The 24,638-nt window shown below is 47.1% G+C and overlaps 1 protein-coding gene across 11 annotated transcripts in view; it reads left to right on the top strand.

The window, feature by feature from the left end:
- Positions 1-1,010: 1,010 nt before the first annotated feature.
- Positions 1,011-24,638, top strand: part of SH3KBP1 (SH3 domain containing kinase binding protein 1) — a gene marked incomplete at both ends in the record, with an annotated part of 338,781 nt that continues 315,153 nt past the window's right edge. For 7 of the 11 annotated variants that reach the window (XM_080652040.1, XM_080652036.1, XM_080652039.1 and 4 more), the window contains one exon: positions 1,011-1,308. In XM_080652040.1, coding sequence (XP_080508166.1) covers positions 1,305-1,308 — 4 coding nt within the window. Of the gene's footprint in view, positions 1,309-23,685; positions 23,812-24,638 lie in introns of those variants that run through there. The other 4 variants (XM_080652030.1, XM_080652029.1, XM_080652038.1 and 1 more) reach the window with 3 other exon arrangements.

Raw genomic sequence — 24,638 nt, 5'->3', positions numbered from 1 at the left:
GGGAAAAGAAAATAACGGGTCGGTAAATGAATGTGGTGGCTGGCAGAGTATGGTGAAAGGTGTGGTGGTGAATGGACCCAAAAAGGAATTCCTGAGTTAGCCATGAATTCCCTGTTTTCATTTTAGTGCCCACTCAAGGGTGGGCTGCGCAGGTCTGGGGGGTAAATATGGCACAATGATGCCTTTTGGGGAGGGAGCTAGCCTTTGCCTTAGTGTATTCTTGAAACACCATTGGAGCTTGGGAACATTGCTGAGCAAAGGAACCCCACCTGGCCCAGACACGGGGCTCAGGAGACAGCCGGGAGAAGCCCCCACCACGCTGTTACCGCTGCGCCCTTCTCTGTCTTTCAGCATCTCCATCCCACCACCGCCTACGTGCAAACTCGCACCTGGACTGCCGTTCCCACGCTGCACTGAAGGGACAGAGCATCTCTCCCATTAGTCTATAGGGACCCCTTCTCCCTCCTTCACAACAGCCCCCTCTGTGAAGCCTTATTTTACCTTGCCTCGACCCCCCGGGGATACCATCCATCACCCTCAGCAGGTGTCCGTCCTGCTCTTGGTCTCACCTCCCCACGCCCGAACTGCCCCCTGGCGCGCCCTCGCGGTTGGCTCCCACGTGCCCCTCCATTCGGACACCCGCCTCCCTCCCGGACCCCCCATCTCCTCAGGTCTCGAGGAGTCTCGCGGCATTTCCTGGGGCGTTAGCTGAGCCACCGCGGGTGCGGGTCAGCTTCACAGGGAGCTGGGTTCTTCCCTAGGGGGCGGTGAGGCGGGGACGCCCCAGCGCGGCAGCCGCAAGGACGCCCCGCCCCTCGCAAGCCCCGCCCCTCGCCCCGCCCCCGGGCCACGCCCCCGCCCCGGCAGCCGCGCGTCCCCGGCAGGCGGAGCCGCAGGAGCACCGCGGCGGCGAGGAGGAGGGGAGAGCGGGTGGCGGGGCCGCGGCTGCCGGGCGCTGGGCTGGGCGGTGCTTTTTTTTTTTTTTTTTTTTTTTTTTTTTCGCAATTTCCACTCGCGGGGAGCAGGAAACCCGGCGCAGCCGGGCGCAGCGGGCCGCGATGCAGCAGCAGCAGGAGTCGCCCCGGGGCAGCAGCGACAGCAGCAGCAGAGGCAGCAGCGGGCGGCGCTGAGCCACCGTGGCCGCCGCTATTGAGGAGGAAGCCTGCCCAGCCGCCGCGTCCCGATCCCCGCGCCCCGGTCCCGGCGCGCCCAGACTCCCGCACCCCGACCCCCGCGCCTCGATCCCCGCGTCCGCCTCCGCCAACTTTCACGCTGCCTCGGCGGCCCGGCCCGGCTCGACGCCAATGGGTGAGTGGGGGGCCACCCGCCCCCAAATGCCCGGTGCCCATCTAAGCCTGAGGGCGGCGCGCCTGTTTCATTCAGGACCGCAAAGCCAGGCAGGGCGCCCCGGGGTAGGGCCCCGATGGGTGACACCGTGGTGGGCGTCCTGCCTGCCTTGCGCACCCCCGTTCACTCCCACTCGCGCCCATGTCATCGAACCTCGCGGGGGCCTGGGCTGAGGACTGCGGGGGCTGGCCCGGGGCGGCTGGGCTGAGGGATGCAGGGGGTGTGGTTGGCTTTTCGGGTGGGCGGGGAGAGTTTGGTCTTGGCCATTTTCTCACCTCCTCTGCACTGAAGACGCGGGTACCCGGAGCTGGTGGGTTCCTGCTTTGCGTGGGGCTCGCGGTGCTTGCCTCGCCCGCTGCGAGCGAAGCCGGATGCTCGGGGTCTGGGGCGGCGGGGGACCAGGTTGCCTTTGCTGGGGGCTGGCGTGGTGGGGGGTGGGAAACGCCCCAACACTCAGCTTGGCGTTCCATCCTTGGGGTCCTGGGAGCCCCTCTTCCTGCAGGTTCTGACCCCCCTCTCTGCCTACCTTCCTTCCTCCAGCTCAGGGAGCTATCCGCTCCGAGGTGCTCAAAGGCCACTTCCCACATCCTCTAAGTGCAGGCGGGAGGAACTGGAAACAGTGATCCAGTCCTCAATTTACTGATCAAACATCAGTTCCAAGTATGCAACTAACCCTAAACCCGCCTTCCCCCCACGTCCCATGTCTCATCTTATACAGACCCCAGAGCACTGAAGCCACCTTGCTGGCCAGAGGACCTGACACTTTACAGGGCAAAGGACTTGTGACTGCCGTGGCTCTTAAACGTTTGGTCCACCCAGCCAATATTCTGGGTGGCAGCCAGTCTCTGTTTCTCGTGCCTCTGAGGTTATTTTGGGGTGTTTCTAGGCCAAGCATAAGACGGCTGTAGATCATAATAAATTATATAATAAAGTGATACCTTTCTGATTTGGGTAGGCTAGTCAGAAAGCGATAGGCGAGCAATCACAGGATGCACACGGAGACAGATGAACTGGAAAGGGGACGTTTAGCCCAGTCCGTTGTTGACCCGCAAAGTTAAGATCCTATTTCTGGTCACTTGTCAAAAACAGGTTCTCCTTTTCTAAGGTGGTGGCGATCTGATGGTCTCTCAGCTTTAATGTCACTTTTCTCAGCGCCTTTCTCTGATCCTCTCCCCACCCCAGTCTGAAGTAGTTTCTCAGTTACCCTTTCTCCCATAGCACCTTTTCTTTTGTGTAGAGCAGCATTACATATTTCTTTGAGTTTGTTTAACATTTATCTCCCCTACTATAAGCTCCATGGCCATAGGGTCAGTGCTGTATTGCCCCGTTTTTGCTCAGAGCTCTTCTGTGCTGCCTGGCACGGAGGAGGCCCCAAATAAATATTTATTGAGTGAATGAATGAAGGAAGGCCTATGAAACCTTCCTACTCTGTGGAAGACAAAACTTAGCTCCACATTCTCGTTTTGCTTTGGCACCCACTGAGATGGTTTGGTCACTAAACTTTAGTGTATTAACAAATGTATATTCCTTAAAATCACCCATCACTTCAGTAACGATTGATTTCTCCATAGGTAACGAAAAATGCTGTTTTGATCACCTTTCGTTTTGGGTGGGTTGCAGAGAGGGTTGCGCGCGCGCGCGCGCGCGCGCGCGCGCGCACACACACACACACGAAAATTAGATCCAAATGTCTTCTCCTGTGTCTGGACTGTGCTTTCTCTATCTCAGTGGGAAGAGGACTGAGTTCTATTTAAGAAGAAATGACCTGTTTATTATTCAAGTCTGAACTGTTTTCATTATACAGAGCCATCTAAGAAAATTAGAGAGTGCTTCTGTATTTTATAGCCCTTTCATGCTTAAGCTTTATTTTTATTTTTTACTCTAACCAATACAAAAGATGGAGGGTGGTACAGAAAATGATCTTGATTTTTTTTCAGGTGTTAATACTTGAAGGTAATAAAATTAAAATGAATACTGTCATTTAACTCTTTTAAAAGCTTATAGTGGGATTTAAGGTGTTTGTAGTAGTTTGTGCCTAAAGATCACCTACTCTTTTTAAAGCATCTTCAGCAGTGTATTTGTGATGAAGTACAGGTATTTAACAATTGATTCTGTATGTTTTCCGACGGAGCCACCTAACAGCCCTGTTTCTGAAGCAGGTCTCTGCCGCGCACACACACTGGCATGCGGCACCCATCCTTCCCCATTTCCCAAGTCTTTGGTTTTCAGATTTGTTCAGTTCATCAATTAGAGACACTCGCAGTCTTACCTGGCCTGATGATTTTTCTGTTGATGGATAATGCAATAAAACTGTATGATATGGTCTTTGATCTGAAAAATAACTGAAAAGTATCAACTCCCCAGCCCTGAAATGAAGCCAGTTAGTTGTGAGAGGCCCTCTGAGCTTGTGGGGAGATGCCTATGGTACCCAATACAGGGAAAGCCTCTTGTAATTACAATTGCACACATATTATTACCACCCAAATCTGTGAGTAGTGAAAGATTTGCAAGCCCAGCAAATGATTTCCGTTTAAAGAATCCCAGTGTAACAACAAAGTTTGGACTGTTTTTAGCAATGTATGGTTTTGGTGGTAGACTGCTTTATGCTGAACTAAAGCGAAAATGAGTATCACGTGTTGGCCTCCACAAATAGTCGCGAGTTAGAAATGGAAGCAAAGGCTCTACGTTTATGGCTCATGACTGCAGGTCCACCACGGCACAGGCAAACCATCTTGGTTGTACAGACCCTGGTTGTTTCCTCTCTGACCACTTTAGTTCCTTTTGCATTGCTGACATTCTCTCATCAACTCTTATGTTTGTAATTGTTTTAAAGTAGGTTGTATACAGTGGTCAATATCCATCCATCCATCCATCCATCCATCCATCCATCCAATATTCATGGACCCCCTGCTTTGTGCCAGGCATTGTACTAGAAACAGGTGGACAGCGCATGCAGACCTGCTGGCGTGGGCGTCTCAGTCAAGTGCAAGAGGTAAACTTGAGTGCGGGGCTTACAACAGTATGTAATTCAAAGCCATGGAAGGTTTTGTGAAAGATTAGAGAGGGAATCTGATTTAGGCTGCAGCAGGGTAAGGGTAGTGGCATCGAGGAGATGGTGTTTGAGATGAAATCTGAAAGTTGGGTAGGAGTCGTCACTTCCCTCCAGCCACACCCCAAGGAACACACCTGGAGTGGAACAAGCAGGCGTTCTTCTCCTTGCAGCGGGGGGGGGGGGGGGGGGGGGGGGAGAAGAAGGCACACCTTGGGGCCCTGTGGGGCATCACAGCAAGAGGGTGTCAGGAAGGCCCACATATAGGATTTGGCCCGTATTAGGTGTTTGGGGGGAGCATTTAAGGATGCCGGGCATTGCTCAGGACTGGGGGCAGGGTAATTCCATGATTGGGTGCCTTAATCAATGCCATCTGGAAGCAAGAAGACTAGGCAGAGGCTGTGATGGGTAAAGAAGCAGCCGTCACTCATTAGCCAGGATTGGGGGATGTTTGGTGACGTTTGTGGCTTGGACAAGGTTCATGCTTTGTCTGTGTTCAGACATGGTTACTGAATGGCCTTGTTTTCGTCTTGTCCCATACTGGTCAGAGTGGCCTTGTCTGTTGTTTGTGTTCTGTGTAGTTGTTTATGCGCAACAGGAAAGTGCCTGGCCAGCTTCCGGATGGCAGGGGCTGCTTTTCTCTGTCCTTGAGTTAACTACGTGATGAATCAGGGCAGCGGATCGGAGCTGGTAGGGGAGGAGAATGGCTTTCTAGGTATATCCTGTGGCTAATTCTTGAATATCGGCTAGCTCTAGTCCTGGGACTGTTTTTCAACTTTAAGCAGAATGGACAGCTGCAATGCTATACCAGGGGCAGAGATCCAGAGGAAAGCAGAGCAAGCTGCTAAGAAGCATGAAGTCAGGGCCGCTCTAAGTGGGAAAGATGCAGGGCAGGAAAATATTAGACTCCTTTCAGTGTGAGAGAAGAAGTCTCTACTCTGGTGGTTCTCAGAGTGTGACATGATTGATACGAGAAACCAGCAGCATCAGCCTCCCCTGGGATCCCATTAGAGACAAATTCTCTGGCCCCCAACTCTGACCTACTGAATCAGGAACTCTCTGGGTGGAGCCCAGCAGTCTGTGTATTAATGAGCCCTCCAGGTAGTTCTGGTGCAAGCTCAACGTTGCGTCCAGAACCTCCTTGCCTTGCAGTTGAGAAAGTGAAGTGTAGTGTATGTGGGTCACTGAAGAGTACATGGGCATTCTGGTCGTAAAGTAAGATCCTGTTGTGCCCTGGCTGGTGTGGCTCAACTGGTTGAATGTTGCCTTGTGCACTGAAACATTGCCGGGTCAATTCCTGGTCAGGGCACATGCCTGGGTTGCAGGTTTGTCCCTGCTTGGGGTGCATAGGGGAGGCAACCGATTAATGTTTTTCTCTCACATTGATGTTTCTCTCTCCCTCTCCCTTCCTCTCTCTCTAAAAATCAATTAAAAATATATTTTAAAAAATGATTCCTCCATCCATGGCAGAAAGGGAAAAAGGCTAAACAACAGCACACGTGTGCTTAGGACCACAGACGAAAACATTAAAAAAAAAAAAAAGATGCTGCTGTAAGTGACGTGTGACCTTAGTTAGAGGAGACAAATATGCTCCTAGTTTAGAACAACTCTCTCATGGAGTTACTAGGAGAGTACAGTGTTGACTCTTTCGTGAATCCAGTCCAAGCCAGACCTCCAACACCTGGGCATTAGTAACACTAGCTGGCTCATCTCATTGTTAGTTGCTTGGACTTTTATCAGAGTATCACACAGGTTTTTCCTATCATCCATCTTTTCCCTTCACCTTATTTATTTATTTATTCCACCTGAGCTACTGGGCCAAGGGCCCATGTTAACAATTTTTAAGTGCATAGTTTAGTGCAGCCTTGGGCAAACTACGGCCCGCGGGCCGGATCCGGCTGTTCTATTCGGTTCTCTTGCTCTCCCCTCCGCTCCTTTACTTTGAATTTATATTAGTTCACACAAACACTCCATCCATGCTTTTGTTCCGGCCTTCCGGTCCAGTTTAAGAACCCATTGTGGCCCTCGAGTCAAAAAGTTTGCCCACCCCTGGTTTAGTGCCATTAAGTACATTCACAATGTGTGCATCCCTCTATCTTTAGAGGGGATAGTAAAAATAGATGGTTAGGCCTGGCCAGTGTGGTTCAGTGGTTGGGCACCAGCCCTGGGAACCAATAGGTCACCGGTTCGATTCCCTGTCGGGGCACATGCCTGGGTTGTGGGCTCCATCCCCAGTAGGGGATGTGTAGGAGACAGCAGATCCATGATGTTTCTCTCTCATCAATATTTTTATCTCTCTATCCCTCTTCCTTCCCCCCCTCTCTAAAAATCAATAAAAACATTAAAAAATAGATTGTTAGCATTATTAGGGGTTTTTATATGTGTTTGTGACCTGTATTAGTTCCTAATCGCTGCTATAACGAATTACCACAAACAGTGACTTAAAACAACACAAATTTATTATCTTGCCATTCTGGGGGTCAGAAGTCTAAAATGGGTCTCACTGGGCTAACATCAAGATGTCCGCAGGGCTGTATTCCTTCTGCAGGCTCTAGGGGAGAATATCTTTTTTTGCTTTTTCCATCTTCCAGAATCTGCCCACTATCCTGACCTGTTGGCCCCCTTCTATCTTCCAAGCCAGCAATGGCCAGTCAAGTCTTTCTGATATATCACTCTGATACTGACTCTTCAGTTTCTCTCTGCCACACTTGAGGAGGGCAGGGACTGCGTCTGCTTGGTTATTGTGTCCCTAAGCCTGGCATATGGTAAGCCTAAAATGAATACTTTTGAGGTAATTATTATTCCTACCCTTCTAGTTAACTTCACCCAGGTCTGTTTCAGACACCTCAAACAGAACATGTGGTAAATTGAGCTCAGCATTTCCCCCCCCATGGTATTTTTCCTGACTCTTTTATTCCCCATTTCCTTGTATTACCACCTTTCCTGTTACCTCCATAGTAACCTGCTCGTTGCCTTGCCTCTTCTTCCTTCTCCTCTTTCTCAGCGCCTCCCAATGCACAGTCAAGCCCCAGATGTTTCTAGAATTAGCCCCATGTATCTACCATTCTGCAGCTGCTTTAGATCCTGAATGCCTTAATGGAGCCTTTGTGAAGTCCAGCAGCCACCCAAGCTTTTTCTTGCTCCATGCTTATTCAGGCTGAGCCTTCCCCCATGTAGATCCCCTGATGGAAAACGATTTCACTCTCTTGTCTGCCTTGTAGTCTCTCTGTATTAGTTTCCTCTTGATGCTGTAACAAAGTGCTGCAAGCTCAGTGGCTTCAAACAACATCAACTTGTAATCTTATACTTCTGGAGGTCAGAGGTCCAAAATGGGGTATGCTGGGTCAATATCAAGGTGCCAGCAGGGCTGCTTCCTTCTGGAGGCTCTGGGGCAGAATCCAGTTCCTCTAGCTGCTAGAGCTGGCCTGTATTCATTGGCTTGTGGCCACATCACGCTAACCCTGCCTTGGGCAAATTATGGCCCGCGGGCCGGATCCGGCTGTTCTATCTGGTTCTCTTGCTCTCCCCTCCGCTCCTTTACTTTGAATTCATATTAGTTCACACAAACACTCCAGCCATGCTTTTGTTCCGGCCCTCCGGTCCAGTTTAAGAACCCATTGTGGCCCTCGAGTCAAAAAGTTTGCCCACCCCTGCGCTAACCTCTGCTTCTGTGCTAACATCTCCTCTCTTACTCTGACCCTCCTGCCTTCCTTTTATAAGGACTGCTGTATTAGATTGGGCTCATCTGGATAATCCAGGATACCCTCCTCATATAAAAACCCTTAACTTAATTACATCTGCAAAGACCCTTTTGCCATGGAAGCTAGCATAATTATAGAGAGTTCTGGGGACTAGGATGTGATCTTTGGGGGGCTATTATTCAGCCTAGCGCACCCCTTATTCATTTTTTGAGGCCTGTTCTAAAGGTTGCTGTACAACACTTCATCTTGTATTAAGTCAGTTCATCTCTGACTGGGGTTCCCAACTCCATTGCCCAGACTCATTGCCTGGCATACGGTAAGTGCTCTATGTTGACAAATGAATGAATGAATGAATGAATGACCCTTTCACCCAAGTGCAGTTGCAACTCAAAATTCTCCAAGGTTATTGGTTACCAGGAGGTGTGTGCAATTGTGGAAAATTCTCCAGGCAGAGCCTGCTGACAAGGTCTGCTTGCTGACAGTTCACGGTGGCCTGCACTGCCATGGATGAGAAGGATAACACCACATGTGTCGCATGACTTCAACAAAGAATGGCCAGTTTTAAGATAGAAAATTCTCTTTGGCAGTGGTTCTCAACTGGGGACAATTCTGCCCTCCAGGGGGACATTTGGCAACGTCTGGAGACACTTGGTTGTCACAGCTGGTGGGGGGAGGGCAGTCTAACTGGCATCTGGTGGCCAGTGGCCAGGGGACACTGCTACATGTCCTACAATGCACAGGACAGCCCTCACCACAGTATTCCAGTCCAAATGAGGGGGAAGCTGGCTCTGAGTGTTACACAGATGGCTGGAGCCCCATTTCCCTCCTTCAGTACCAGCCGCTCTGGAACAGAAGGTTTTCCTCTGTAGCCACAGCCTTTGTTTTATGAATGAACCATGAAGTCACTGGGGAACAGGACTCTTTGGCACTCTTTCACCATTTTGTTCTTGAGTAGAAAGTGTCTTAATACAGCGCTTGCCCCTCTTCTGTCAATAGCTGGGTCTTGAAGTTGTTGAACTTATTTGTCCCATGTTTGGCTCCCCTGATGTTTTGCCTTCCTAGTGGGATGTGCTTATATGCCAGGTGACAGATGATGGGTCCTTCTGCCACTCACTCATTGGTCCTGGGAACTGCAAAGCAGGAAGGGTCCTTGACAGTCATGGCCTGCACCATCAGATGATGAAACTGAGATGCAGAGAGGTGAAGTGACATGGTCCTCTTGCTGCAGAATTCAATGCCCTTTCAATATGAGAGATCTAGCAATTTATGTTGGTGCTCAATGCTCAGTAAATGTCAGGCTCCTGCTTCTCCCAGTGAGGCTCTTTCTATAGGCTATTTCCTTGGTAAGTTTTTTTTTTTAAAGCAGCTTTATTGAAATGTAATTCACACATCTTAAAATTCACGCTTCTAAAATGTGCAATTCAGTGGTTTTCGTTATATTATTTTTTAAATTATGGTAAAATATATATAACAAAATTTTTTTCAATGTATTGAGAGAGAGAGAGAGTGAGAGAGAGAGAGAGAGAGAGAGAGAGAGAGAGAGATTTGTTGTTCCACTTATTTATGTATTCATTGGTTGATTCTTGTATGTGCCCTGACCAGGAATTGAGCCCGAAACCTTGGTGTATCTAGATTATGCTCTAACCCAGTGGTTGGCAAACTCATTAGTCAACAGAGCCAAATATCAACAGTACAACGATTGAAATTTCTTTTGAGAGCCAAATTTTTTAAACTTAAACTATATAGGTAGGTACATTGTTATTAACTTAATTAGGTTACTCCTAAGCTAGCCTTTGCTAAAAATTCAAGGGGCCAAAGAGCCGCATGTGGCTCGCGAGCCGCAGTTTGCCGACCACTGCTCTAACCAACTGAGCTACCTGACCAGGGCCCATTTTAAACCATTTTAAGTGCATAATTTAGTGTGATTAAGTAAATTCACAATGTGTGCAACCAGCACTGCTATCTATTTCAAACACTTTTTCATCACTCTCTTGGTAAATTAAGGATTAGAATCGGTGTCTCCTGGGGGTTCCTGGACCACCCAGCCATCTTGGAGCTGGAAGCCCAAGGATCCCAGTTATGAACCTAATGGGATGGGGAAAGGGAGAATGTGGTGTTGTTTTTTTAGTGTTTTTGGTTAATGTTTCCTTTTAGAGGTACTTTAATTTTGCTCTGTCCCTCTAGGTGCCCCCCCCCCTTGGATACATCCCTTTCATCATGAGGGACAATTTTGAATGTTCCTACATCCTGAAGCTTTAGTGAGTTAGTTACTTGGGTAACTTCTTTGGCAATTACTGGGGTTCATTAAGGATATTTCAATCATGGGAGAAAAGCAGCCAATGCCTTCACACGTGGAGGGTTGATGGAGTCCACGTATCTTCACCTAAATCCCTTTAGTTGGCAAAGTTACACTGGCCACGTGGTTGGTTATGAGCACTTAGTTTTTAACTTGATTGCTATATTATGGATAAATATCTTATAGGCAGGTCTATGGTTTTCATCAGGGGACACTTTAACAAAGCAAAATGTAACTCATGGACCTTACTTCACTGATAAGCTGTGTATATTTAACCTCGGGGAGAAAAAACAGTGACAGAAATATTCCTGATATTTGTCCTCACTGAACTGTATTCAGTTGGCAAGAAAAGTCCAGTAAAGGCCTTAGCTGATTTCCTTCCAGTGGCCAGGGCGGTGGTGGGGCCGCCGCAGGAGGCTGGCCTGTCCCCAGGTGTGGAGGACAGAGTGGCAAGATTAGGTGCTATCCAGTTCACACTGCTGCTTCTTCCTCTGTATCCTGGATTAAATACTATAATTATTTAGGTGCTCATTAATTTCTCCTTTTGCATAGCAAATTTAAGTCCTTAAACACTCAAATTCAGCATGTGTAGATTGTTTTAATCATCACCCCCTTACACACCAGTGCTGTGTTTTTGCCGGGTTTTTCTGGACTGTTCTAGACTTGGAAGACTTGGGGCCCTGTTCTAGGTCTGATCCTCTGGGGCTGCACCAGTTTTATCCATCACACACCCACTCCCCATGTGAAAAGTCTTTAATTAGCTTAGTGTCCTCTCTAATTATTCCAGCTAGCTATTATTTGTATGCCTGGAGCTAGAAGGAGGTGCTGAATCTTGCTTTGGATCATGACTGGAAAAGGCCTTCCAGCTCTGCTGTGCCTTCCCCTTGGCCAGCTTCTTCAGCAAGCTCCATTTCCTTCCCTAGACGGTCCCCGATGCTGCCTTCTGGGTGAAATTCATCTCACGCCAATGGCTCCGAAAGCGGGCTTTGCCTTTCTCCCATTTTGATCATTAAAACACCCACACCCCAAAGCCTCTTCACAACAAACAAAATGGGACAGCGTGTCGCCACTTAATTAGCCATTTCTCACCGTTCCTTTGTTCTCAATAAAATATTAGATGAAGAACCCAGGTGTCGACCTAAGTCTGTCAGTTAGCTCAGCAGTGACACCTAAAGCAGGTTGGGCAAAGTCAGTGTGTGTTAGTTTGATGGGGAATTTTTTTTTTTTAGCTTAATTGTTACCTTTGTCAGAAAAGAAAGTAATTAACGAAGGGGAGGGCTTGGGGGAGAAATGGGAATTGTAGGGGTGTCTCCAAATGAAGGAAAACTTTGAAAGGGGAAGCAGTTCACAGCATTCATCTGTTTGTTGGGCATAGAGACTGCAGCTGCTTGCCAGAGAAATATGTAAATGACTTTGTAAAGTTCGCTTTTAGACTCGGTCATACGTTCACATGATTCAAAATTGAAAAGGTGGAAAGTGCTTGCAGTGAAAAGTCTCCCTCCCATCCCATCGCAGCCCTGCTGCTGTCCCGTGACCCTCCCCAGAGGCCTTCAGTGCTTTATTTCCTGTAACTTGGTCCAGGCAGATCTCATGCATATACCAGCAGACAGGTGTTTCTGTTACTTCCCCCTTCATTTTACCGCCTGCTTAGTTCATAGTGGGAGAACCCACAGCTAGCTGGCGATTTTCCCCCTGGGAACATCCAGTTGTGGCTGAGGGCGGGCGTATTTGGGAAGAGTTCTGTCGCAGATACTGCTGTGTACTGTGTCTCAGCTGATCTGAGTCTTAACTGGTAAAAACTTTGTCCTGGATCTTAACTGAGCTAGATCTTGCTTCTGGACTGCGTTAGGAAGTGTCTTCCCACGTTCACGTCGTCTGTGTAGTAAGGACTTCCTTCAAGTGAGGAAGCCAAACAGAGCCTGCTACCCTAATGCAGGGCATTCATTCATTCCGGGGCCACAGGGGCCTCTCATGCAACCCAAGGGCCCCAAGAAGCCCTGGAATGGGCTGCCCGCCCCATGTGTCCTCTGGCCATCCCCCTGCCCCGTCCCCTTTCTTCTCTGTGTGCAGCTCATTCATAGGGCACACATCACAGTTTCAGTAACTTAAGAGTGACTTGCGCCCAGCCGGCATGGCTCAGTGGTTGAGCATCAACCTCTGAACCAGGAAGTCACGGTTCGATTCCCGGTCACAGCACATGGCCTGGGTTGCAGACTCAATCCCCATTGGGGGGTGTACAGGAGGCAGCCGATCCATGATCCTCTCTCATCATCAATGTTTCTATCTCCCTTCCTTTCCTTTCCTCTCTGAAATCAATAAAAACATTTTTTTTTTTAAAAAAAGAGTGACTTACTTCGGTCCCAGTTTCAAATTCCCATTAGCAAGTCTCTGAGCCCACTGGAGTGTCACCCCCTGGGATCCACACAGTTGGCTGCTCCCCGCCCACGCCTGGGAGGGGAGGATGCACCCAGTTCTGAGATGTGTAAATGTTGAAGGAGGGCCTGCTTGGTGCCAGGTGTATACCAGGTGCTGAGACACAGGGTGACCCAAAGGAAGCCCTGCCCTCTGGAGCAGTGCTGTGAGATGGGATGCTGGCGGCCCCTTTTGAGGCAGGCACTATAAATGAGGAAGCTTGAAAGCCTTAACTCAGAATACCCGAGAGTGCCCTGGGCCCGATTTTGTCCCTGGCTTTCTCTTGACAAAGGGGTGATTGGTGATTCGAGGATGTTCCATCTTCAGAGTCATTTTCGCTAGGTCCCTTGAGGAAGGGCTCCTGCAGCGACATGCACAGTTGTGCTTCTGAGTAAATAATGGGGTTATTTATACCCTTTGAGACCTCGAATTGTGTAACTGAACTCGGGTTCTCCTTTTGAGTTGGCTGCACTTGAAAAATGTGGATGTGACTTTGGGGGCACTTGGGTGGCTTGGTGATGATAGCACGCTGTGGGGGTGGGGTACAGTTGTGACATTGTCTGGCCCTTTTAGGGAACCTGTGGGTTTTTAAATGGAGGAAGAGATGAAGACATTGTGAAAAACAGCCACTGCCTGGCGGAAAGATGTAGGGAAAAGGGGGCAGGGGACTGTCCCTCTAATATCTGGCTTCCTGCCTTTCCCCAGCCTCAGTGCCTTCTCTCGTCTCTCTCTTAGCTTCTCTTTGTCCCCTCACTCCATCTCTCATCCCTCACTCCCCTCACACCTTCCCTCTAGGTACCCCTTTCTCATCCAGGTCCTAGATTTCCCCATCTTCTCTCCCCCATCCTCTCATCATCCTCTCATCCCATCTCTCTCCCCTCAGTCCCCCACACCTTTTTATCCCCACTTCCTTTCTCAATTAAACTTTCTCTTCCCTCCTCCCCTCTCCCCTCACTGCCCACGTCTCCCCTCACTATACCCCCTCCCTCCATCCACCCTCTCCCAATCCTCCCCCCCTCATGCTCTCTGTCTCCTCCCCTTCCCCTCAGCACCTCTCTTTTGTGTCCCGTTTTCCCCTGCCCCTCTTTTCTTCATTCTCTCTCTACCTCACCCCTCCTCTCCCATCCCTGTGTCTGTACCCCTTCTCCTTTCCCACAGCCCTTCTCCTCCATGTCCACCCTTCTACATACTTTCCTCCACACCACCTGCCTTTTCTTCCCCTTCTTACTAAGGTCCTCTTCTTCCTCCCTCTTTTCCTACCCCTCTACTTCCCCTTCCCCTCCTCATCCCCCTTTGTCCCCTAATTCTCCCTCTCCCCCAGCTCTTCTCTTTCCCTCATAGCTTCTCTCTCCTCTCCCATCCTCTCATCTCTCCCCCAATCCCTGTCTCCCATTGTCTCTCTCCCCTGAACCCTCTCCCACTCTGTGGTCTCTTCCCTCTTCTCTCTCTTCCTGTCTCTGTCTCTCTCAACACTCCCTTTCTTCCTTTCTCACACCCCTCCCAGTTCTCTGTGCAGTATTGCCCCAGGCCTCAGCATTTGCAACTGATATCACCGCCTCCTTTGCTCAGTAAACAGTACTGTAGCCCATGGAACTAGATGAAGCTCTCATTTATAATGTGCAGTCTAAAGTCAATATGGCCACATGAGGATATGTGGTCCCCTGAGGAAGAAGAAACCTTTGGGGAATGTGCCCCCTATATGCACCTCTAGGAAGGGCTCCTGCTACACCAAAGGGCAGGAAGAGCTGGGGACTGGAGTGTTGGCATGGGAGATCTCCCCAGCCCACAGCCTCAGGTGGCCTCTTTAAGAGCTGCTCCCTGATGGTGAGGAGCTCTGTCCCTGAGTGAGGGTGTTAACAGAGGAGAGAGGGCCTTGTCTCCCCCAGTTGCTTATGGAAGTGGGATTCTTGGGGTACGGTTAAAATAAGCATTTGGGGGGCCCCCCAGGAGGATGCGATATAGTATAAAACTTTATTTCCATGGAATTACACCCCTGGGTTTCTGGAGTCCCATTTCCCTTAATCTAGTCATAGAAGTATAGCAGGGACTTCAGCAGAGCTAAAATCAGAGCCAGTGTCCAGAATTTCCATGTTGGAGCTGGGGCCAGGCCAGCATCAGGCTAGCTTAGCTTGTGTTTCCCGCTGCAGTCCAATAGTCCGTTGCGTGTGGGGTCTGCATGGCCAAGGGCTGTAGGGGCAAATGCAAGGAAGCCAAGAGCGAGCCAATAGCACAAGAGTGGGGAGCAACAAGACAGAGAGTGCTCCTTTGTTTAGGAGATTATGTATCCCAAACTTTGGTGTCCTTGCAGTGGCCACGCCCCTTCTGGCCAATGATTCTGTTCACAGGTGTGATTGACAGGCAAGCACCTTTCCTATGTCACTCCAACTTCATTGGACATGTGTCTGTCTTTCCTTTGTCCAGTCCCCTTCCCCCAGCGTTTTGCAGGGAATAGGCTGATGGTTCCCTGGGGAGTGCAAAGCTGCAGCTTCCTGGTGAAGCTGCCCAAATGACATGCCTATAGTGTCTGGCCTTTCCTGTTATTAATAACTAGCTAATCACAGTGGTATCAGTGGGAGGGATGGGTGTTTTCTTCTAGCTCCAATATTTTCTAACCTTAAAATGGTTTTTATTATAAATATATAATGACTGCATTATAGAGGTTAAAAAATAGGAAGCAGGAGAATTTAAATGGAACACCCATATGGTACCTCAATACAACCACTATGGCATATGTCTTTTCAGGCTTTTTACTGTATACTTGTGGATATATGTACATGTATTGTAATATATATATAATTGTGGATCTTGGTGTGTTTTTTTTCTCTTCATAGTCATCTTCAAAGCCAGCGTTTTTAGTAGCTGAATATTTGGGTTCATGAATCTTACGTAACCATTCCCTACCATTTGAGCATTTAGGTTGCTTCTATAATGTTGATAGTATGAGTAATGATGTGATAGACATCATTTTCCTTTTTATCTTCTAAGGCAGTGGTTCTCAACCTTTCTAATGCCGCGACCCTTTAATACAGTTCCTCATGCTGTGGTGACCCCCAACCATAAAATTATTTTCGTTGCTACTTCATAACTGTAATTTGGCTACTGTTAATGAATCGTAATGTAAATGTCTGTGTTTTCCGATGGTCTTAGGCTCTACAGCAGCGGTTCTCAACCTGTGAGTTGCGACCCACAGGTTGAGAACCGCTAGCAGGGTCGCCTAAGACCATTGGAAAACACAGATATTTACATGACGATTCATAACAGTAGCCAAATTACAGTTATGAAGTAGCAACGAAAATAATTTTATGGTTGGGGGTCACCACAGCATGAGGAACTGTATTAAAGGGTCACGCATTAGAAAGGTTGAGAACCACTGTTAAGGAAATCAAGTTGTAGGCAGGGTGACATTTCATATCCGTTCTTTGTCTTCATAGCCTCCAAATGACTGGAATGGTGCATGTGGAATGATAACCAAGAGGAGTTTGGTCCATGGGACTTCTTATATGTGGATCGGCTGGGTACCTGCCATTCTTTTGTTTGCTTTCAGTGTTAGTTCAAGAAACTGTGTGCTTATATGGCTTATCATCCCTTCTATACTGTGTGTGTGTGTGTGTGTGTGTGTGTGTGTGTGTGTGTGTGTGTAAGAGAGAGAGAGAGAGAGAGAGAGAGAGAGAGAGAGACCCCTGAAGGAGACTGCTTGTGTATAGGGGGTTCACAGTTCACATTCCACAACCCAGTTCAATGTGGCATTTTGAGATGATTAATCCAGGTTTAGTGCTCAGGTGTGAGGTTAGGTGATGCACAGTGAAAGATGAAACCCTTGGAGGTTTGGTTTCTTCTCTTCTCTTTCTTTTCCCCTTCCCTCTTTCCTTTTACTCATGCCCTGACTGGCATTTAAAGGAACCTTGTTTCCCAGACCTTAGGGTAAATTGTGCTGAGGCCCTGGGTCCTCAACATGACTCCATATTTGGCTGGGATATGGGTCCAAGTCCCATGTTGCAAAGGGAAAAGTCATGGCTGAAATAGCCTTCCTGTGGTTTCCTAGCTTAGCTTTGTGTCATCATCATACATTCCCCTAAAAATCTGTGCTTTTAGCTTCAAAGGTCACCAGGTAAAGGTACCTAGAATCCCAGGATCCAGGCTGGAAGAAGCATCTTCAAGTGTTGCCTCTTGATGCATGTTTCGTTAATGGACAGCATTGTGTAAAGTATTCGCTCCTCAGCTACCAAGGGTGTGTCACATGTTAGTTCATGTACCTGGAAAAAATTAGTTGAATATGATGCTCTCCCTGAGGCAAATCTTTGTGAAAGTTCTAAACTCCATGATAATACATGTTGGAAAGCACTGGTAGCTAACTTGTACCATATACTTTCTCCCTTTGTTACCTTTTCAAATTTCCAGTAAAAGCAGCCTGCACTGGTATGACAAATGAGAAAGTTGACTCAATACTGAAATTTATAACAAAATATAAATATTTGACATTTAAATTTTGAATTATTTATTATAAATAATATCTTATTAATATTATCAAAATTAGTAAATCTACAGCCATAATATTAATTCAGTTAAATTCTGTGAGTGTCAGTGAGTGGCTGCCAAGTGTAAGATATGGCACTTTTTAGTTCACTTTCATTTCCCTTTCGGGGGGAGACTACGAGGTGATCATTTCATGAACCACACAACGAAATGAGCAGTTAAACCAAAGGGTGTTTATTTGAACCACTTCTGTTTATCCAGAAAGAAGGTGAAGTATCAATCTGAGGAACACACGTCAAGTTAGAAGACAACTTTCTGAGCTACTACTATGTTTATTTAGTCTCTGAAACTCCCTCCTCACTGGAGGTCTAGAGAAAAACCAAGCAGAATAACAGGGTTTCTCAAGTCAGTAATGCAAAGTTCCCTTCATAAGGAAAATATTTCCCAAGAATCCCTATTTTACTTTAAATTAAAAAAAATTTATTAGTTTTTTAATTTATTTCATTATTGCAGTAAAATATATATAACAAAAAAGTTACCATTTTAACTATTTTTTATTGTGGTAACATATATGTAACATGAAATTTACCATTTAACTATTTTAAGTGTACAATTCAGTGACATTAAGTATATTCACATTGTTGTACAACCATCACCACCATCCATCTCCAGAACTTTTCATCTTCTCCATCTGAAACTGCATATCTATTAAACACTAATTTCCTATTCCTCCTCTTCCCAGCCTCTTTCTGTCTCTAACATTTTGACTGCTCCATGGACCTCGTATAAATGGAATCATACAGTCTTTATCTTTTGTGACTGCCTTATTTTGCATAATGTAATGTCTTCAAGGTTCATCCATGTTGTAGCATGTGTCAGAATTCCATTTCTTTTTAATTGCCTTACACTTTTATTTATTTACTTATTTTTTATTTTTAATCCTCACCTGAGAATATTTTGTACTGATTTTTAGAAAGAGAAGAAGGAATGAAGGGAGGGAGGGAGAGAGAGGAGAGGAGGGAGAAATATTGATATTGAGAGAGAAACAACAATCAGTTGCCCTCCGCACGCACCCCAACCAGGGATTGAACTCTCAACCTTTTGGTGTATGGATGATGCTCCAAACAACTGAGCCACTGGGTCAGGGCAATTGCCTTAAACCTTTTTTAAAATTTAAATTATTTATTGTTTAAAGTATTACGTAAGTCTCATTTTTCCCCCATTGAACTCTCCCTGGCCATTCCCAACCCCCAGCTTTTAAATAATAATGCTATTTTGAAAATATAGGCACTTAACTAGATATAAGCTTCTATTGCTTTTAGCTCATTTGTAAGTATAAACCTGAAACAGGTTCACAAATTAAGTATAAATTAACCCAATAAAGCACAAATCAATACTAATGGGAGACACAATGGTGTGTTTTAGAAATGAAGTCATTGCTGGCAATGTGACAGCACACACTCTGCCTGATGTGGCACAGTCTTTTGCATTCACTTTTCTCTTTTTTGTTCATCTCTTTCTCCCTTCAAACCACGGTGAACATCCTTCCCTAATGCAGTGCCTTCTGAGGCCTTTTCACATGGAACTATGACTTATAAAACAGTTTTGAGAGCAGATATGTTATTTGATACACTCAGACTACATGTCATATGGATGGTGTCAAGCATCATTATAGAATATACTAGTGGCCTGGTGTACGAAATTCGTGCACATTAAAAGGGGATTAATTAGAGGAAATAATTTAATATCGCTATTTGCTCTTTCTCTATAATAGAAGTGTCAGAGATGAAAGAAAATCAGTAAAATGTATATGAAAACCTTCCTCCTGTCAGAGTCTGGGGCACACCACGGGACCCAGAGTCAAGTCCCCGCCCACCCACATGCGCCTCAAAATCGCATGAGACCCAGACCCGGCCAGCCCCCGCCCCCATTGGGCTAGATCAGGGGTGGGCAAACTTTTTGACTCGAGGGCCACAATGGGTTCTTAAACTGGACCGGAGGGCCGGAACAAAAGCATGGATGGAGTGTTTGTGTGAACTAATATAAATTCAAAGTAAAGGAGCGAAGGGGAGAGCAAGAGAACCCTCCGCTCTTTCGGCTCTGCGGGCCGGATAGAACAGCCGAAGGGCCGGATCCGGCCCGCGGGCCCTAGTTTGCCCACGGCTGGGCTAGATACAGACCTGGCCAGTCCCACCCTTGTCAAGCCCCGCTGGGCAGGGGGTGTAGCCTCAGGTCCCCTGGCCCAGACTGGGGCAGGGAGGGGCATGCCTTGAGGTCCCCTGTCAAGCCCCGCCAGGCAGGGGGTCACAGCCTCAGGTCCCCTGGCCCAGTGCTGGGGTGGGGTGTGTGGCCTGAGGTCCCCTGTCAAGCCCCACAGGGGTGGGGGAGGGCATAGCCTCAGGTCCCTGCTGATTGCTTGTTAAGGCTCCTTATGGGAACTTGGCCTCAGCTGTGCGTGCAGCCATCTTTGTGACAGAGTGATGGTCAATTAGCATATTCCCTCTTTATTAGATAGGATACTTGTGAACCTGTCCCCCAATGTGTGCTCTGGCTCCGTCCCTCCCCTGCATTCTCTAGAGGAGACCACCATAGTGAGACTTTTTAAAAACCATTTCCCCTTTTTCTTTAAGAAACAGTTTTATCACTTCCATATGTATCTCCTAAAAACATTTTGTCTGGCTTTACTTGGTTTTAGTTTTATGAAACTGGCATCTACACTGCACAGAAACTTGTGATTTGCTTGTTGTCTCTCATTTTGTAGTCCATTTATGAGGCCTGTTTGGCATTTCGTTGTTCGAATGTGTCACCATGTAGTTATCCTTTCCACCAGTGATGGACTTCTGCATTGCTCCAGGTTTTTGCTACTCTGAATGGACTAGCTATTATCATTCTAATGTCTGGGGGTACACATGTGAAGTATGTTTTCTACAGGCGTATATAGCAAGGAATAATTTTGCTGGATTTCAAGTTGCTTGATTTTTTTTTTTTTAAAGTTTATTTTATTGATATTTCACAGAAAGGGAGAGGGATAGAGAGCTAGAAACATCGATGAGAGAGAAACATCGATCAGCTGCCTCCTGCACACCTCTCACTGAGGATGTGCCCGCAACCAAGATACATGCCCTTGACCGGAATCGAACCCGGGACCTTTCAGTCCGCAGGCCGACGCTCTATCCACTGAGCCAAACCGGTTTCGGCAAGTTGCTTGATTTTTAAAGTGGTTGTGCTCGCATATGTTCCCAGTAAATGCGTGAATGAACAAAATAATGAAGAAGAGAACTCATCGGAGCACAGAGTATGTGAGCGTTAGAAGCAAATGCCTAATTGCTTTTCAAAGTGTGTACTCCAAGTGGAAAAGTCTCTGCTGCTCCCATTCCCACCACCATTTGGTATCCCAGATGTATTAGGGTAGAGGCTGAATTGCTGTCACAGAGACCCCAAGATAGCATAGATGTCTATTTCCCACTCAGACCACTGCCTGCTAACTATTGGGGCTGTGTGAATGGCTTTGTCTACAATGTCATTGGGGTTGGGTTCCTTCTTTCTTATTGTTTCCCCACTGTTTCTAGGTTGTTGCCTTTGTTAATAGAGTGGGAGCTGGCTCACCAGCTAGTGAGAGGGAAGTGGAGGGTGAGCAGCGCGCCTCTTTAAAGGATATGGCCTGGAAACTGCTTGTGTCACTCCCACCCACACTCCATAGGCAAACACTTAGCTACAGTCTCAGCCCTGGTTGTGGGTAAGTCTAGGGGAACATAATCTCCAGCCAGACAGCCCTGTGCCCAACACAAACTGGGGTTGTATTAGTTTGCTGTTGCTGCTGTAACAAATTGCCTCAAAGTTAATGGCTTAAAACAGCACAGAATTATTATCTTACAGTTCAGGGGCTCAGAAGTCCAAATGGGCCAGCAGGGGTGGTTCCTTCTGGAGGGTCTGGGGAGCATCTCTTTCCTTGGCCTTTTCCATATTCTAGAGGTGGCCCACAGTCCTTGGCTGCTGGCCCCTTCCTTGCATCCTTCCAAACTCTGCCATCACATCTCCTTCTCTGTTTCTTCTGCCTCCTTCTTCCATCTTTTAAGGGCCCTTGTGATTACACTGGGTTCCCCCAGATAATCCCTATCTCAAGATCCTCAGCTTATTCACATCTGCAAAGTCTCTTTTTCCAGGTTAGGTGATATATTCATGAGTTCCTGAAGTTGGCATATAGACATGTGGTGATAACATATAGACAGAATAATGCCCCCACCACATGCCTATATGGAGGGAGGGAGGGAAGGTTCCATTTCTAAAAGGAGGAAGGGGACACTGGGAGATAATATCAGTCTGCTACATCATACGACTACATTTTTGCCAGTCTCATGGCTGGGGATATATTTTAAAGGTATTAAATTGTCAGAGCTGGCGAACTTATTAAACTTATTCTTTAGGGTCACATGTCAGAATCACACAAGCCAACTGTGTTTGGGGGGGGGGTGGTGTCTGCATGCTTCCTCGTGGATGACTGTCCTCCATCAGTCCTCTGTTTGCCACATTCCTTTCATGAACGCTATTTCCAACTGTTCTATTTATAGTTTCCTCAGAGAAGTTAACAAAGCAGCTAGCATCACTAGGGTTAAATACACACTGTGTATTAAGAGCGTGGCACATAGTAGGGGCTCAGATGAATTACAAATAAACAACAAAAAAGGCCATGACTAGCACACTGTACCAGAGCCCTCTTATGCATAAGGACTCCCTCATCATACATTTTGTGCATACAGTAGGTACACTTATCAAACTTCCCTTTCCCAATACTTTTTGGCCCTCCAACTTGTGTGTTCATCTGTGTGTGTGTGTGTGTGTGTGTGTGTGTGTGTGTGTGTGTGTGTGCGAGAGAGAGAGAGAGAGAGAGAGAGAGAGAGAGAGAGAGAGAGAGAGGTGTTTTTGACATGTGCTATGGACTGAGTGTGTCCCCACAAAATTCATATGTCGAAACCCTAATAATCCCCAATGTGAAGTTATTTGGAGGTGGGGCTTTTAGGAGGTAATTAGGTCATGAGGGTGGAACCCTCATGATGGGATTAGTGTCCTTATAAGAAAGCATGTCCCTGCTTCCTTGATCCTGGACTTTCAGCCTCCAGAACTGTAATTGATAAGCGTTTGTTGTTTAAGTCACCCAGTCTATAGTATTATTGTTATAGCACCCCAAGCTGACTATATGATGGGAGAGAAGGGGCAAACACAAGAGCTACTGTGGTATCTATTTGGAAGACTGCAAATGTTTACATCAATGTTGATAGATGTAAGCAATGTGAATATAGAAGTTTTGGTAAATGATCCAGTTTAAATAATCTGAAATCATAAATTTTCTCTTTCAGTCAGGATGTAGAAGTAATGTGAAAACAAATCAGTACTTATCTCACCAGGGAATTCATTGTGTCTTAAAATGGGCTGCTGGACTCAGTCCTGTGGCCTGAGAGCAGGTTCTGGGTACACTGGGCTTATGAGTGGTAAGGAGTGGGAAGAGTCTGTGGTAAGGTTGCTGTGGGGGATGTCCTAGAAATCCAGTGTAGAAAATAATCTTAGGATTGTTAGGAGCTGTGAGAGCCATACCGGTTGTCTCAAAGTGGCCCATGGTGGTTTACAAATCTAGAGTTGCCAGTGTTGGAGAATCAGATTAAGATTTGACATAACATTTAAGATCCCTGGCTGCTCTTAAACACAAGGTCTTCTGATAACCCTGGATTGGCATTCCTGGTTGTCTGCAGTTGGTACAGATCTGTTCAGATGGGCAAGTATGTGGGTTCAGTTTGCCATGCTCCCCACCACTCCCTATTGCCTTCCAGATATGAGCCACGATTGACAGTCAGTTGCTAGAGATATCAGGCTCATGCTCTTATTTCCAGATCTCCTTACCCTCTTGGGTGCCCTGTCTACCCCTTCAAATACTTCTAATCTTAAGAATTAGAATTATCTCCCACAATTACAACCAGATCGTGCTCTCTGGTGGAGCTGAATCATTCTTTCAGTGAGAGTTGCTGAAAATTTGCAGGTCACAATGATTATGTGAACCTCTAGGTGGAAATGCTATTTAATGATTGACTCCAGGTCACTCTCCTTTGAATGCTCCAGTCACACCCAACAGGGCTGGTATGTTGTTTTTCATCTGATAACCTTGGTCCCACCATGTGTCTGCCTGGCCCATGAGGGAGAAATAACAATAGTTCCCAATATCCCAGGTTCCTCTCACTCATCTGAACTTTAATTTGAGCACCCAAGTGCCACCGGTGCCTGCTGCCCTTCCCCTAGACCAGCTTTGTCATTGACATTGGCTGCTGACACACGTGTGTTGGCTCTGTGCTGGATGTGCCTTGGGAGCCACTGTTTTAAAATAGATTGTCCTGTCAAGAGCACCCAGGTGGTGGACCTTCAGTGGTAGGAAAATATATTTAAAGGCACAGCATGACTGGAGAGTTCTGAATCATCCCATTTAGAGATGTCTTTCAGGGGTGGGATATGAAAAAGTAAAACCAGGGCCAGTTGGAGTAGTCCTGTAGGTAAGCATGTTTCTGCACTTCTTGAGGTGGGGGGAGCAGGGTGGGGTTGGAACAGGGCGGGGGGAGCGGAGCCTCATTCTGTGCTAGCTCAGTTTCCCTCCTCCCCCAATCTGGCAACTTGTTTTAGGAATATTCTTTGTTTTTTTCTTCTGCCATAGATTGCTTTCTTGTGATAATGGGGGTGGTTAGGGGGAAGCTAAGTCGATAATTTGTCAAATTTATGAGCATCAGTTTTTGGATATAAGGGAGGGAAAACTTTCTGTGGTGATGACTCAGGCATCTGCCAGAATCATTAGTCCTTGACTGGCTCCAGCAGCACCGTCGCTTCCCTGTCCTCCAGGGGCTCTCCCCGATCCCATCCCTCCACTTTGTCCTAGGCCCGGTCTGGGAAATATTGGCTTTCAGCCTGGGGCTGACGAGTTCTTGCTTAGGAGATGGAAGGGAAAAGCATGCCTGACTAAAATAATTCATGCCTGCTACAGTCAGAATTTCACTTTCCTGGGTTTTTAATTATAAATGGGAAGAAACCACCAATTGGGGATGAGTTATTTATTTTGGAGGGGGGAAACATGAGACATCTTTTTAAATCTTTGCTCTGCTGGAAAATGCAAGGAAATTGATTTGTTGTAGGCAGACATCATTCCCTCTTCCCTTTCTTCCCTCCCTCCCTTCCCTCTCCTAGTCGGATGGATGCAGGAAGGGTCACTGCTTGAGGAGAGGGCACAGGGCGTGTGCTGGCTCAGGAAGTCCCAGCAGGGACTGCAAGGATCCCCCAAGTCATGCTCTGTGGACTGCAGTTCCTTTGGCGCCAAGGTGAAGACCATGGC

This window comes from Plecotus auritus, assembly GCF_963455305.1.
Source record: "Plecotus auritus genome assembly, chromosome: X".
Classification (NCBI taxonomy): Eukaryota; Metazoa; Chordata; class Mammalia; order Chiroptera; family Vespertilionidae; genus Plecotus; species Plecotus auritus.
This window is presented reverse-complemented; position numbering and strand designations above follow the sequence as displayed.